This window comes from Bufo bufo, chromosome 4 (genome assembly GCF_905171765.1).
Source record: "Bufo bufo chromosome 4, aBufBuf1.1, whole genome shotgun sequence".
NCBI lineage: Eukaryota > Metazoa > Chordata > Amphibia > Anura > Bufonidae > Bufo > Bufo bufo.
Window position 1 is genome coordinate 126,611,437 of NC_053392.1, and position 14,231 is coordinate 126,625,667.

Sequence of the window (14,231 nt, forward strand, 5' to 3'; positions counted from 1 at the left end):
ACATGGAAATAAGTCATATTTTATATTTTTTTCCCATTGCCCTTGACCTATTGTACTCTGAGAATATACAAAGCTCTTACCGGTGGTAGTTGAGAGCTTCAGGATCTGTGTGGTCATAGCCACCGAAGCATTGACCGGGGTGTTCCTGTAAAGAGTTGCAAAAGGTTACCCGTAACATTTTGAAATATGCATATAAAAAGCAGAGAGTAAGTCTTATGTACAGTCAACTCACCTTCGATCCATGATCTGTCTCTACATCCAGCAATGACCAGGAATGATCTCAGCCGTGTGGGATGATGCAGTCTCTTTGAGTTTAGGGAAATTCAGAACAGCTGTATGGTTTGAAATGCACAAGATTCAATCTTCACATTCTTCCTGTCTGTAGTATTTCTTAAACCTACCCCCTGTGCAAACAACTTGGTGTGTTTCCCCCCCCCCCCCCCCCCCCCTTTACTTCTAAACTGAACTTGTGAAAAGAGTCTCTGTGTACTGGAAGCTCTATAGGTTTCACTAACATTTCAGGGCAGTTTATTGCACAAGTGTCTTGTGACTCGCCCATGAATCAGATACGCAAAGCATAAAGGTAGTAGCAGAAGCTGGAAACGTGTCAACATTCTGATGCTATAGGCATAGGAAATACAAACAGAAAGCAGATGCAAGATTCAGAGCTAAAATGATTATTTCTCCCTCCCACTCAAACAAACTGCAGCTGGAAATCTAGTTGAAATTCATTAGGCATAACCTGGTTTAGTTGGCACAATCACGTCATATTTATTAAACTATCTATCAGATTTTTATGATATGTGTGATTTGTCTGCCAGTTTTTTATTATTTGGGGAATTAGGGCAGTAATCATTTACAATGAAATACTATCAAAGGGGTATTCAGAGCATTTAATATTGATGGCCTATCCTCAGGATTGGTCATCAATATCTAATCGGTGGGGTCCAACTCCCGACACACCCGCGATCTGTTGTTTGAAGAGGCCATGGTGCTCCGGTGAGCACTGTGGCCTCTTCCTAGGTGACGTCATGTTCATTAGTCCCATGGCCTCAAGTGAATGGGCCTGGGCTGCAATACCAATTATAACCACTATACAATGTACGGCGCTGTGCTTGGTAAGCTGCAAGGAGGTCGCAGCACTCGCCGGAGCCTTCTGAAACATCTCATCAGCGGGGGTGCTGGGAGTTGCACCCTCACTTATCTGATATTGACGACTTGATTGAGCCTAGGCCATCAATATTGAACATCTGGAAAACCCCTTTAACTACATTGGTCTTAGGAAAATAGTTTTTATATCCATAAATAAGCACTATAAACTCTGTGGGGTGGATTTACTAATGCTGTATAAAAGCAAGACAGTATAAAAGTAGGCTACATTTACATGAAAGAGAAAAAAAACGGCCTTTAACAATGGATAAACTCTCAGTTTTTTCACAGCCATTTTGCATCCGTGTGTGCATCCATTTCCTGGTCGTCAGTTTTTTCTGTCCATTTTGAATCCATTTTGCATAACAGCCTTTAAAAATGTCTGAATTTCATTGGCTTTTTTTAACCCCAACCTCCGCAGTGCCCTCAGTACATATTATGCCCCCACAGTGCCCCCAGTATAAATAGTGCCCCTCTGTAGTGCCCCCGAGACATACAATGACCCCCATAGTGCCCCCAGTTATATAATACCTCCTCCTCACCCCACCCCCAGACATGTGCACTGAAAACAAGCCCATTGATTTCAGTGGGGTCCATCTAGATATCAAAACAACCACAAATATGAAATCCTATTTTTGGACGTTGGTTATTCAAGGGCCATTAAAAAAATGGTGATGTGAATAGCCCCATAGACTCAATGGTTTGGAAAATGCGGTTTTTCATTGTGACACGAATACAGCAGATTTATAAAACAGTCCAAATGAAAAATTGACTTTATTGCCCATAGCAACCAATCACAGCACAGCTTTCATTTCTAATAGTGCATCTGAAAAATTAAAGCTGAAAGCTGGGCTGATTCACACAACCGTACGGTTGCTATGCCCATGTTGCGGACCGCCATGTGCACAGGCACCGGCCATGTGAATCCAGCATTGCGGTGCAGACCCATTGACATTGTCTGAGATCGGGGCAAGGTTGAAGTATTAAGGGCAAGGTGTTAAGGTAAGAAAAATATCTAAAACACTTATAAACACAGTGAAAAGCAGCAAAAATCGAGCAATTTTAATAGTAAATCTGCCCCTCGCGTTTACTCGACAACCTTTTACCTCTCCTAACATGTCTATTTAAGTAAACACTCATATTCCCATTAAAATAACAGTAATGGAGCATCTTCTGTTATAACTCTTTATAGTGCTGTTCCTCTTTTATTCCACCTAGAAACTCAGGAATAAATTTACAACTGGGTGTTACCATTTCCCTTGCCAAAATCTGTCAAAAAACTGTGAGAGAGTTTGCAGGGACACCCCCTCTACCAATCTGGTAACATCCAGGTGACAATTTATTAATAAATTTGTGGTAGCAATGTTAAAGCACAGTTATTAGGATTAGAATTACTATATTATAGGGAACACAATTATTTACTAGAACAGATATGTCATTTTAAAGGGGTTTTCCAGGAATAAAATATACCGTATATACTCGAGTATAAGACGAGTTTTTTGGCACATATTTTTGTGCTCAAAAAGCCCCCTCGTCTTATACTCGAGTCTAGGTCTGTATTATGGCAACTTACATTGCCATAATACAGACCAACAGTGGCGTAGCTATAAGGGTCGCAGCGGTCGCAATTTCGACCGGGCCCCTAAGTCATGGGGGCCCCCCAGGAGATAATGAGTAAAGCCCTGGATTATTTATTTGGCTATCTTACTTTGTTTTAGCTCCGGTAATAGCAGGCAGTGCGGGGGGCGGCGCTCACTCACTGACGTCACGCTCCTGCGCCGCCTAGTGGGAGAAGCAGGCGCGTGACGTCAGTGAGTGAGCGCCGCCCGCCCGCACTGCCTGCTATTACCGGAGCTAAAACAAAGTAAGATATCCAAATAATCAGAGTAAAGAGCTCAGCAATGAGCAATGATTAAAGTTAAAGTAGTTACTGATTAGTTTATAAATATACTGCTGTGAGTGTCGGGGAGGGGGATCTGTGGATGGCACTGTAGGGGGATCTGTGGATGGCAGTGCCATCCACAGATCTCCCCCCTAAACAGTGCCATCCACAGATCCCCCCTAAACAGTGCCATCCACAGATCCCTCCTAAACAGTGCCATCCACAGATCCCCCCTCCCCTAAACAGTGCCATCATGGCACTGTTTAGGGGAGGGGGGATCTGTGGATGGCACTGTTTAGGGGGGATCTGTGGATGGCACTGTTTAGGGGGGATCTGTGGATGGCACTGTTTAGGGGGGATCTGTGGATGGCACTGTTTAGGGGGGAGATCTGTGGATGGCACTGTTTAGGGGGGAGATCTGTGGATGGCACTGTTTAGGGGGGAGATCTGTGGATGGCTCCCTGTATTTAATGCAGAGTGTGTGTGTATATAATGCACACACTCTGCATTAAATACAGGGAGTCAGAGTCAGACTCCCATCAATCTGAGTCACCCTCTTGCAGATGTGTGTATATAATGTAGAGTGTGTGCATAATACAGGGAGTGCAGAATTATTAGGCAAGTTGTATTTTTGAGGATTAATTTTATTATTGAACAACAACCATGTTCTCAATGAACCCAAAAAACTCATTAATATCAAAGCTGAATATTTTTGGAAGTAGTTTTTAGTTTGTTTTTAGTTTTAGCTATTTTAGGGGGATATCTGTGTGTGCAGGTGACTATTACTGTGCATAATTATTAGGCAACTTAACAAAAAACTAATATATACCCATTTCAATTACTTATTTTTACCAGTGAAACCAATATAACATCTCAACATTCCCAAATATACATTTCTGACATTCAAAAACAAAACAAAAACAAATCAGTGACCAATATAGCCACCTTTCTTTGCAAGGACACTCAAAAGTCTGCCATCCATGGATTCTGTCAGTGTTTTGATCTGTTCACCATCAACATTGCGTGCAGCAGCAACCACAGCCTCCCAGACACTGTTCAGAGAGGTGTACTGTTTTCCCTCCTTGTAAATCTCACATTTGATGATGGACCACAGGTTCTCAATGGGGTTCAGATCAGGTGAACAAGGAGGCCATGTCATTAGATTTTCTTCTTTTATACCCTTTCTTGCCAGTCACGCTGTGGAGTACTTGGACGCGTGTGATAGAGCATTGTCCTGCATGAAAATCATGTTTTTCTTGAAGGATGCAGACTTCTTCCTGTACCACTGCTTGAAGAAGGTGTCTTCCAGAAACTGGCAGTAGGACTGGGAGTTGAGCTTGACTCCATCCTCAACCCGAAAAGGCCCCACAAGCTCATCTTTGATGATACCAGCCCAAACCAGTACTCCACCTCCACCTTGCTGGCGTCTGAGTCGGACTGGAGCTCTCTGCCCTTTACCAATCCAGCCACGGGCCCATCCATCTGGCCCATCAAGACTCACTCTCATTTCATCAGTCCATAAAACCTTAGAAAAATCAGTCTTGAGATATTTCTTGGCCCAGTCTTGACGTTTCAGCTTGTGTGTCTTGGTGGTCGTCTTTCAGCCTTTCTTACCTTGGCCATGTCTCTGAGTATTGCACACCTTGTGCTTTTGGGCACTCCAGTGATGTTGCAGCTCTGAAATATGGCCAAACTGGTGGCAAGTGGCATCTTGGCAGCTGCACGCTTGACTTTTCTCAGTTCATGGGCAGTTATTTTGCGCCTTGGTTTTTCCACACGCTTCTTGCGACCCTGTTGACTATTTTGAATGAAACGCTTGATTGTTCGATGATCACGCTTCAGAAGCTTTGCAATTTTAAGAGTGCTGCATCCCTCTGCAAGATATCTCACTATTTTTGACTTTTCTGAGCCTGTCAAGTCCTTCTTTTGACCCATTTTGCCAAAGGAAAGGAAGTTGCCTAATAATTATGCACACCTAATATAGGGTGTTGATGTCATTAGACCACACCCCTTCTCATTACAGAGATGCACATGACCTAATATGCTTAATTGGTAGTAGGCTTTCGAGCCTATACAGCTTGGAGTAAGACGACATGCATAAAGAGGATGATGTGGTCAAAATACTCATTTGCCTAATAATTCTGCACGCAGTGTATACACATACACTCTGCATTATAGCTGCATTTCCCACCCTAGTCTTATACTCGAGTGAATAATTTTTCCCATTTTTTTGGGGTAAAATTAGGGGCCTCGGCTTATACTCGGGTCGGCTTATACTCGAGTATATACGATATATGGCCAATCCTCTTATGAGCGCTACGGCCTCTTCCTAGACCAGTAATGTCATGTTTATTGGTCACATGGCCTATGTATAGCTCAGTCCCATTCGAGTGAAGGGGCCTGAGCTGTAATACCGAGCACAGCCGCTGTACAATGTTCTGCGCTGTGCTTGCTATGCTTTGTTCGGAAGGAGTGTCAGGAGTCGGATCCCCACCGATCAGATATTGACCTACCCTGAGTATAGATAATCAATATTGAACCCCCAGGAAACCACTTATAACAAGGACCTGTCCTGAAATGTCTTTTTTAGTGACTACTTACATTCCCCGTTTAATACCGATTCTGGAGCATAGTTTCATATAACTCTATGTTGTTCGGTTTCTCAGTTATTGCAACTAGAAGCTTGATAATAAATCTGCAACTGGGTGTTACCAGTGAGTGGTGTGTCCCTGCAAAGTCTTAAACTGGCAGCACTGATTGGACAGTGTCAGATTGTGCGGCCCCCCTACCCCCAACTGGTAACACCCAGTTGCAAATTCATTAGTAAACTTCTAGTAGCAGTAACTGAAGAAAGGAAATGTAACCCATGCAAATTAAGTGGTTTTTGTTCAGAAAATCCCTTTTAAACCAAGACAGATACATTGAGTTAAAGTAAAACAAGATGCCAAAAGAAACTTTGATTAAAAAAATAATAATAAAAAAAAAATATATATATATATATATATATATATATATATATATACCATTTAAATGAGTGGCGAAAAAACCAGGCAGGTCTGAGGGGCTGACAAACAAGGGAAGGGAAAAAAAGACCATTCTATTACACATGAAGGCAAATAATTGAGGCACACCATGCCACAGCTGTGAGGACTATGGGACGGGAGTGGGGGGTGGTGGGGGAGGTGGAGTAAATCCTTCTGCTTCCCGATGTAAAAATTAAAGCAGGTCTAAAGGGGATCTGATCTGAGGTCTGACATGGGAGTATAACATGGAGGTCTGATAGGGGTCTTATCTGAGGTTTTATGTAGGGATCTGATCTGAGGAATGATATGGAGGTCTTATCTGATGATCTGATATGGGGGTCTGATTTGTGGTCTAGTATGGGGGTCTGCACTGATCTGAGGTTTGATATGGGGGTCTGATGAAAAATATTTTTTTCTTACTTTCCTCCTCTAAAACCTAAGTGCGTCTTATCATCAGGTGTGTCTTATAAAGCAAAAAATATGGTAAACTTATGCGTTTAGGGGCAACAGTAAATTTTGCTATAGGGCCCTATGATTTCTGTGTTTGCCAGTGGCAAAGCCCATGTATGCACCCATAGCTAAAGCTTTTTGCAGAGTAGATTACTTTCAGCTTCATTGATGCCATCTATTACAGCATCTCATTCTTGACTGTTTCCAGGTGTTGGCTATATTGCCAGCCAAGACAGAATATGATTTTGCTATGTGATGACACTATATCCCAATACACTTCACAGATCTTGACTTGAAGGAGCTCAAGAATAAAGTTATTGGGGTGTTTCCTGAGCAGGAAAATAAATTAGGCGGTCATTTATTAAGACCGGTGTTTTAGATGTCGGTCTTAATAACCCCATGCACTGACGGTAGAACGGGCGCCATCCTCTACATTTTCTATGCGTAAGACAAGTTTAGAAAATGATGATTGAGGTGGGTCTGCTGGCCCGTCCGCCCACACCACGCACCCTTTTTTAGACCTGGCATATATCTGATAGTAAATAACCCCCTTAGTCTGGTAGATTTTTTAATGGTTGAATCATATGAAAAAGTATTGTTGAGTCATCTGACTCATCTGTCTGATTAGATGGAGTTCCCAAAACTCTACAACGTATGATTTTCAGGAAGTGATGATGAACTGTCACAGAAAATCTCAACTCTGTTGCACTGGCATAACATTTGATTATGCCCTGTACTCCAAACTACACATATTGCAACCTACAACCATCTCAAACTAAAAAACATTTCTTGTAACAATTCCTTCCTCAGCCCCGACTCAACAAAAATGCTAGGGCATGCCCTTATAATTTGCTGTCTAGACTACAACATCCTTCTCTGCTGCCTAGTTAATAGTCCTCTCCCCTTGTTTCTCCTCCTCTCCCCTCCCCCAACCCCTTCACTGGTTCCCCATTAACCAGTGCATTCACTTCAAAATACTAACAACGAAGTACAAGGCCATCTACAATTTCAGTGCCCCACTGGATCACTGCAAGGGATAATTTCATGTTATCAAGTTAAATGTTGTGACGTAAGGCAGTCTTTATGCACTATAGGTCACATTTATTAAGACTGGCGTTTTAGACAATTTTCTATACCTATAACAGGCGTAGAAAATGATGAATGAGATGGGCCTACCAGCCTATCCCCTTCCCCGCCCACGTCATGGCCACAATTTTAGACCTGGCCTAAGCCAGATAGCGACTCAACTAACCTAATTTATTTCAGAATAGTAAATGACCCCATATGTATCCCAAATGGTTATTATGGGTACCATGGCAGTCTTGTAGTTAGTTGCTAAGAGATGGGCTGTTTCCACCTCCTGAGGAGTGTCTAGTCTTTAAAGCTAGACATGGATGTGTGAGCTCCCGCTAACTAGGCTCAGAGTGCAGTCTCCTCCAGAAAATACCATTCCTGCGACTGAAAAGCTGTCAGTGTACACTAAGTAAGAGAACGGACAACCATAAAGACTGTGCAAGATGTAGACACAGTAAGGTACTGCTCATTCATGGCAAAAGACTTTACTGCTGTGGAACTAGTATACTGCTGAAATAGCCTGTCCATCAAGATCTTCGGTCTGCACCCCTCAGTCTGGAAATTACATAAAGAGTTAATAAGAACAGAATTGCATGCCTATGGTTATTTAGAGAGACTGCAAAGTGTACTTCAAGAGAGATGGGGACTACTACTATCATCATTGCTGCCTATACACAGCTATTGCAAAAATACCAATCTTCCTACTAATATCTTCTCATAGACGACCATATTGGATCAGCCAAATGCCTCACCAGCATGAGAGCAGTTTATTCTTATTAGTATTCTATTACTCAAAGTCAGGCTATACTTTTATTGGGCACTTTTTATGATTACATTACTGTTTTTCTCTGTTATCAGCCACATCAGATAATTGTATATAGAGGATGCATATGATATATATATATATATATATATATATATATATAATACACAAATAGTGCAGCAGCACAGTCAGACACGGTGTACCGGGTGTAACTCCCCACAGAGGCCGGCTATTCCTCCACAAAATATATCAAACGAATGACGAGGCAGCACTTCCAGCATAGAGTGAACGGGTGAGGACCCCAAACTTTATTCCAAGTAAAGTTTGGGGTCCTCACCCGTTCACTCTATGCTGGAAGTGCTGCATCGTCATTCGTTTGATATATATATATATATATATATATATACAGTACAGACCAAAAGTTTGGACACACCTTCTCATTCAAAGAGTTTTCTTTATTTTCATGACTATGAAGGCATCAAAACTATGAATTAACACATGTGGAATTATATACATAGCAAACAAGTGTGAAACAACTGAAAATATGTCATATTCTAGGTTCTTCAAAGTAGCCACCTTTTGCTTTGATTACTGCTTTGCACACTCTTGGCATTCTCTTGATGAGCTTCAAGAGGTAGTCCCCTGAAATGGTCTTGCAACAGTCTTGAAGGAGTTCCCAGAGATGCTTAGCACTTGTTGGCCCTTTTGCCTTCACTCTGCGGTCCAGCTCACCCCAAACCATCACTGGGTTCAGGTCCGGTGACTGTGGAGGCCAGGTCATCTGGCGCAGCACCCCATCACTCTCTTTCATGGTCAAATAGCCCTTACTTTCAAAGTTTTCCCAATTTTTCGGCTGACTGACTGAACTTCATTTCTTAAAGTAATGATGGTCACTCGTTTTTCTTTACTTAGCTGCTTTTTTCTTGCCATAATACAAATTCTAACAGTCTATTCAGTAGGACTATCAGCTGTGTAGCCACCTGACTTCTCCTCAACGCCACTGATGGACCCCAATCCCATTTATAAGGCAAGAAATCCCACTTATTAAACCTGACAGGGCACACCTGTGAAGTGAAAATCATTTCAGGGGACTACCTCTTGAAGCTCATCAAGAGAATGCCAAGAGTGTGCAAAGCAGTAATCAAAGCAAAAGGTGGCTACTTTGAAGAACCTAGAATATGACATATTTTCAGTTGTTTCACACTTGTTTGTTATGTATATAATTCCACATGTGTTAATTCATAGTTTTGATGCCTTCAGTGTGAAGCTACAATTTTCATAGTCATGAAAATAAAGAAAACTCTTTGAATGAGAAGGTGTGTCCAAACTTTTGGTCTGTACTGTATATTAGATAGATAGATAGATAGATAGATAGATAGATAGATAGATATTGTAACACTAGTGTAACACTGTGGGAAAGTACTGGAGAGGGTGTATATCTCACCCAGAATGTTGAGATAGCTGATGTAATGTGGGTGTGTCACAGAGTCCTACCTCAAACCATCGCTCCCTGGGGTTCTGTGCAGTGAAAAAGGTTATGATGAAAAGAACCAGGCAGAGACGGTTGAACAAATAACATCTTCCTTTACTGAGTGCATTAACAGATAGTAGCACTTTCATCGGCAGCTTGAACATAGTTCACTTTTTCTCCTCCCAGATGATGGGTATGGTGCCTGGCAAAGATGGCACTTGCTAGATGATGCTGTCTCTATGTTTGGATGCCTTTCACTATGGCTGTACTCTGGCACCTGTGATTGTAAGTGTCCACTGAATCTAGCATCTACCTATGCCTGGCCTGGACTTTCATGGTGGTGTCATAACATGTTTCCCACCACTTTGCAGTGGAGTCTTGATAGCTTGCAATTCCCCTGTAGCCTAGGACCCTCAGTGAGCAGACTCTGTAGTCCACCTTGGGCAATTATTTACACAGGCACACAACCACAGTTTTGGTCCGCATCCGATCTGCATTTTTTGAAGATCGGATGCGGACCCATTGATTTAAATGGGGCTGCAAAAGATGTGGATAGCACATTGTGTGCTGTATGCATATGTATGTCTGTTCTGCGGCCCTACAAAAAAAAAATAGAACATGTCCTATTCTTGTCTGTTCTGCTACGCTTCTGCTCTAATGGCCTGGACCGGCAAGAGCGCCAATCCAGGCCATTTAACCCCTTAAATGCTGTGGGCAATAACGCCCATGGCATGTATGCAGTTGGAGAGGTCACGGGGTGCCAATGTGCATGCAGGCTGGGACCCTTTGAATGCCCGAGACCTGCTTCCAGTGTTTCCCAGCTCACTGCACCTCTCTGGTGCAGCCTGCTGAGATATGTCATTATAGCAATGACATTAAAATACAGGGTGGCCCACAAAAAAGTAGCCCGCCTTCAGCGATAGTATAAGATGAACGAGCAAGTGGATTGTTTTTTTTTTAATTACCCACAAGTTACAAAAGATGCTGAAAGTGGTCCCCATTCACGTCTATGCATCTTTGGGCATGTCAAATTATGTTGGCTTATACTTCAGCAATGATGCTGCGGATAGTGTTTGTGATGTTCTCTTTGAGCTCATCCAGGGGATGTGGATTTTAAATTTCCCACAGATAAAAATTGTGGAACATTTTTTCTTCTGGTGTTAGTTGGTTGTAAAACTGTTCAAAGATATCCAGATAAATGGTGTTATTCATAGTTAATTTGAAGAAAATTGGGCCCACTATTCATATTCCTGACCCTGCACACCAAACGCCAATTTTCTGGTTGTGAAGTGGTATTTCATTAGTCAAATGGGGATTTTCAGCAAACCAGCACCTCGTATTCTGGGGATTTATTTGACCTGATAAATGAAACCAAGCTTCGTCCATCATGAAGTACCGCAGTGGGTCCAAATGTCTGTCAGCAATCAGTCAGAAACCAAGTCCAGTAATTTATATGTTTTGCTTTGTCAGACTCTTTCAGTTCCTGCACACACGTTATTTGGTACGGTTTCAGGTTCGGAGATTTCAGCACTCGCTGACACGTCGTTCATGATACACCAACTGGCTGAGACAGTCTTTGAGATGATTTTTGGGGGCTACTGGAATGGGTGGACTACAGTACCCTGAAAGATTATCAAAATTAGGGTTATTCACTTTAGAAAAAAGACGACTGAGGGGAGATCTAATAACTATGTATAAATATATCAGGGGTCAGTACAGAGATCTATCCCATCATCTATTTATCCCCAGGACTGTGACTGTGACGAGGGGACATCCTCTGCGTCTGCAGGAAAGAAGGTTTGTACACAAACATAGAAGAGGATTCTTTGCGGTAAGAGCAGTGAGACTATGGAACTCTCTGCCTGAGGAGGTGGTGATGGTGAGTACAATAAAGGAATTCAAGAGGGGCCTGGATGTGTTTCTAGAGCGTAATAATATTACAGGCTATAGCTACTAGAGAGGGGTCGTTGATCCAGGGAGTTATTCTGATTGCATGATTGGAGTCGGGAAGGAATTTTTGATTCCCCTAAAGTGAGGAAAATTGGCTTCTACCTCACAGGGTTTTTTTTTTTTTTTTGCCTTCCTCTGGATCAACTTGCAAGATTACAGGCCGAACTGGATGGACAAATGTCTTTTTTCGGCCTTATATACTATGTTACTATGTTACTTGCAATCTGCTGCTGAATTTCATGCACAACTTCAGCCGTCCTGATCAATGGAGGCCTCAGATTCTTCATGTTTGCAACAGAGCCAGTTTGATGTCATACAACTTTTAGCTGGTGGTTTTGTTCTTGGGTACTTGTTGACAAAGGTCTCTTGCATTTCTTTAATCGATCTGCTTCGCACATTGCCTTCCACAATCACTATTCGCAGTTCCAGGGAGACCACCATCTTTCTGGCACAATAGGCCACTTTTATCAAACTGAATCATAAATTAGTCATAGGCTACTTTCACACCAGCGTTTTCCCTTTCCGCTATTGAGATCCGTCATAGGGTCTCAATAGCAGAGGAAAACGCTTCAGTTTTGTCACCATTCATTGTCAATGGGGACAAAACTGAACTGAAGGAAACGGAGTTCACCAGAATGCATTCCGTTCCATTTCATGGCGTCCCCATGACGGACACAAAAGCGCAGCAAGCTTCCTGGGATGCAGAGCAAGACGGATCCGTCATAACTTACAATGTAAGTCAATGGTGATGGATCTGTTTTCTCTGACACAAAATAAAACAGATCCGTCCCCCATTGACTTACAATGGTTATAGAGACGGATCCGTCATTGCTATGCTAAAGATAATACAACCAGATCCATTCATAACGGATGCAGCCGGTTGTATTATCATGATGGAAGCGTTTTTGCTGATCCATGATGGATCCAGCAAAAACGCAGATGTGAAAGTAGCCTTAGTTGCCCACAGAAACCAATCAGAGCTCAGCTTTCAGTTCCTACAGGACTCTGAAAAAAATGAAAGCCGCTATCTGATTGGTTGCTATGGACAACAAAGACAGATTTACAATTAGACAGTTTGATTTGGAAATATTGGAGGCGGGCTACTTTTTCATGGACCACTCAGTCCGATGCACTATAATAATAGTGTATTATATTTTAAAAGCGACCAAAATATCGCCTGTTGTAGTCTCCTTGTGGGAGTATTAAATCGTTAAAAAAAAATAAACTAAAAAAAAATTCCAATTAAAATAATGAAACAAATTGCAAAAATAAAATTTACATATAGTTGGTAGCACTGTGTCCATAATGATCCTCACTAAGCAAATAGCATGTCATTTATCCCATACGGTGAACGTCGTAAAAAAAAAAAAAAAACAACCCCAAAAAAATTTAAATTTATCAAAAAGTGTTATGTATCCTAAAAGAATACCAATGAAAACTACAAGGCATCTCACAAAAATCAAGACCTCACACAGCTCTCTAGAAAGAAAAATAAAAAAGTTCTGGGTCTTGGTATACTGCGATGCAAAAACATTTTCTTCTCTTTAAAAAAAGTTTTTTTTATTGCACAAAAGTAAAAACAAAACTATATGTATTTGGTATTGCTGCAATTATACTGATCCAGAGAATAAAGTTATTTATGCCAACAAATGAATGTTGCTAAATTTATAACGTAAAAACTCAGTGGCAGTATTGCTGTTTTTTCTTAGGCTACTTTCACACTCGTGTGTATCTGCACAGACGGATCCGCACCGATAATGCAAACGCTTGTTTCCGTTCATAATGGATCTGTTTGCATTATTCATTAAAGAAAAAGTCTAAGTCAAAACGGATCCGTCTTGACTTATATTGAAATTCAATGGGGGACGGATCCGTTTTCAATTGCACCATATTGTGTCAGTGAAAAACAGATCCGTCCCCATTGACTTACATTGTAAGTCAGGACGGATCCATTTGCCTCTGCATCGTCAGACGATCACCAAAACGCAACGGAGAACAAACGTAGCCAAATTGATGCATTCTGAACGGATCCTTATACATTTCAGAATGCATTGGGGCTGAATTGATCCGTTTTGGGCCGCTTGTGAGAACCCTGAAACGGATCTCACAAGTGGACCCAGAAACGCCAGTGTGAAAGTAGCCGTATCCCTCTCCCAATAAAAGTTAATAAAAATTAATCAGTAAGTTATGTGTACCCCAAAATGGCACCATTAAAAACTAAAACTAGTCCCAGATAAAATGAGCCCTCATAGATAGAAAAATGAAAACGTTATACACTAAGGGTCCATTTACACGTCCGCAATTTCATTCCGCATTTTGCGGAACGGAATTGTGGACCCATTCATTTCTATGGGGCAGCACGATGTGCTGCCCGGATCCGGAATTGCGGATCCGCACTTCCAGGCCCACAATTCCGATCCCGAAAAAAATAGAACATGTCCTATTGTCCGCAATTGCGGACAAGAATAG

General features: G+C 41.8%; 1 protein-coding gene across 2 annotated transcripts in view; it reads right to left on the minus strand.

Moving 5' to 3' along the window:
* The window catches only part of LOC120997654 (G-protein coupled receptor 35-like), a 68,550-nt gene that overhangs the window by 20,949 nt on the left and 33,370 nt on the right, over positions 1-14,231 (minus strand). Inside the window, exons 2-3 of one of the 2 annotated variants that reach the window (XM_040427847.1) lie at positions 233-332; positions 81-145 (exon numbers count right to left, since the gene is read on the minus strand). In XM_040427847.1, coding sequence (XP_040283781.1) covers positions 81-145; positions 233-243 — 76 coding nt within the window. In that variant the 5' untranslated portion in view covers positions 244-332. Of the gene's footprint in view, positions 1-80; positions 146-232; positions 492-14,231 lie in introns of those variants that run through there. The other variant, XM_040427848.1, reaches the window with a different exon arrangement.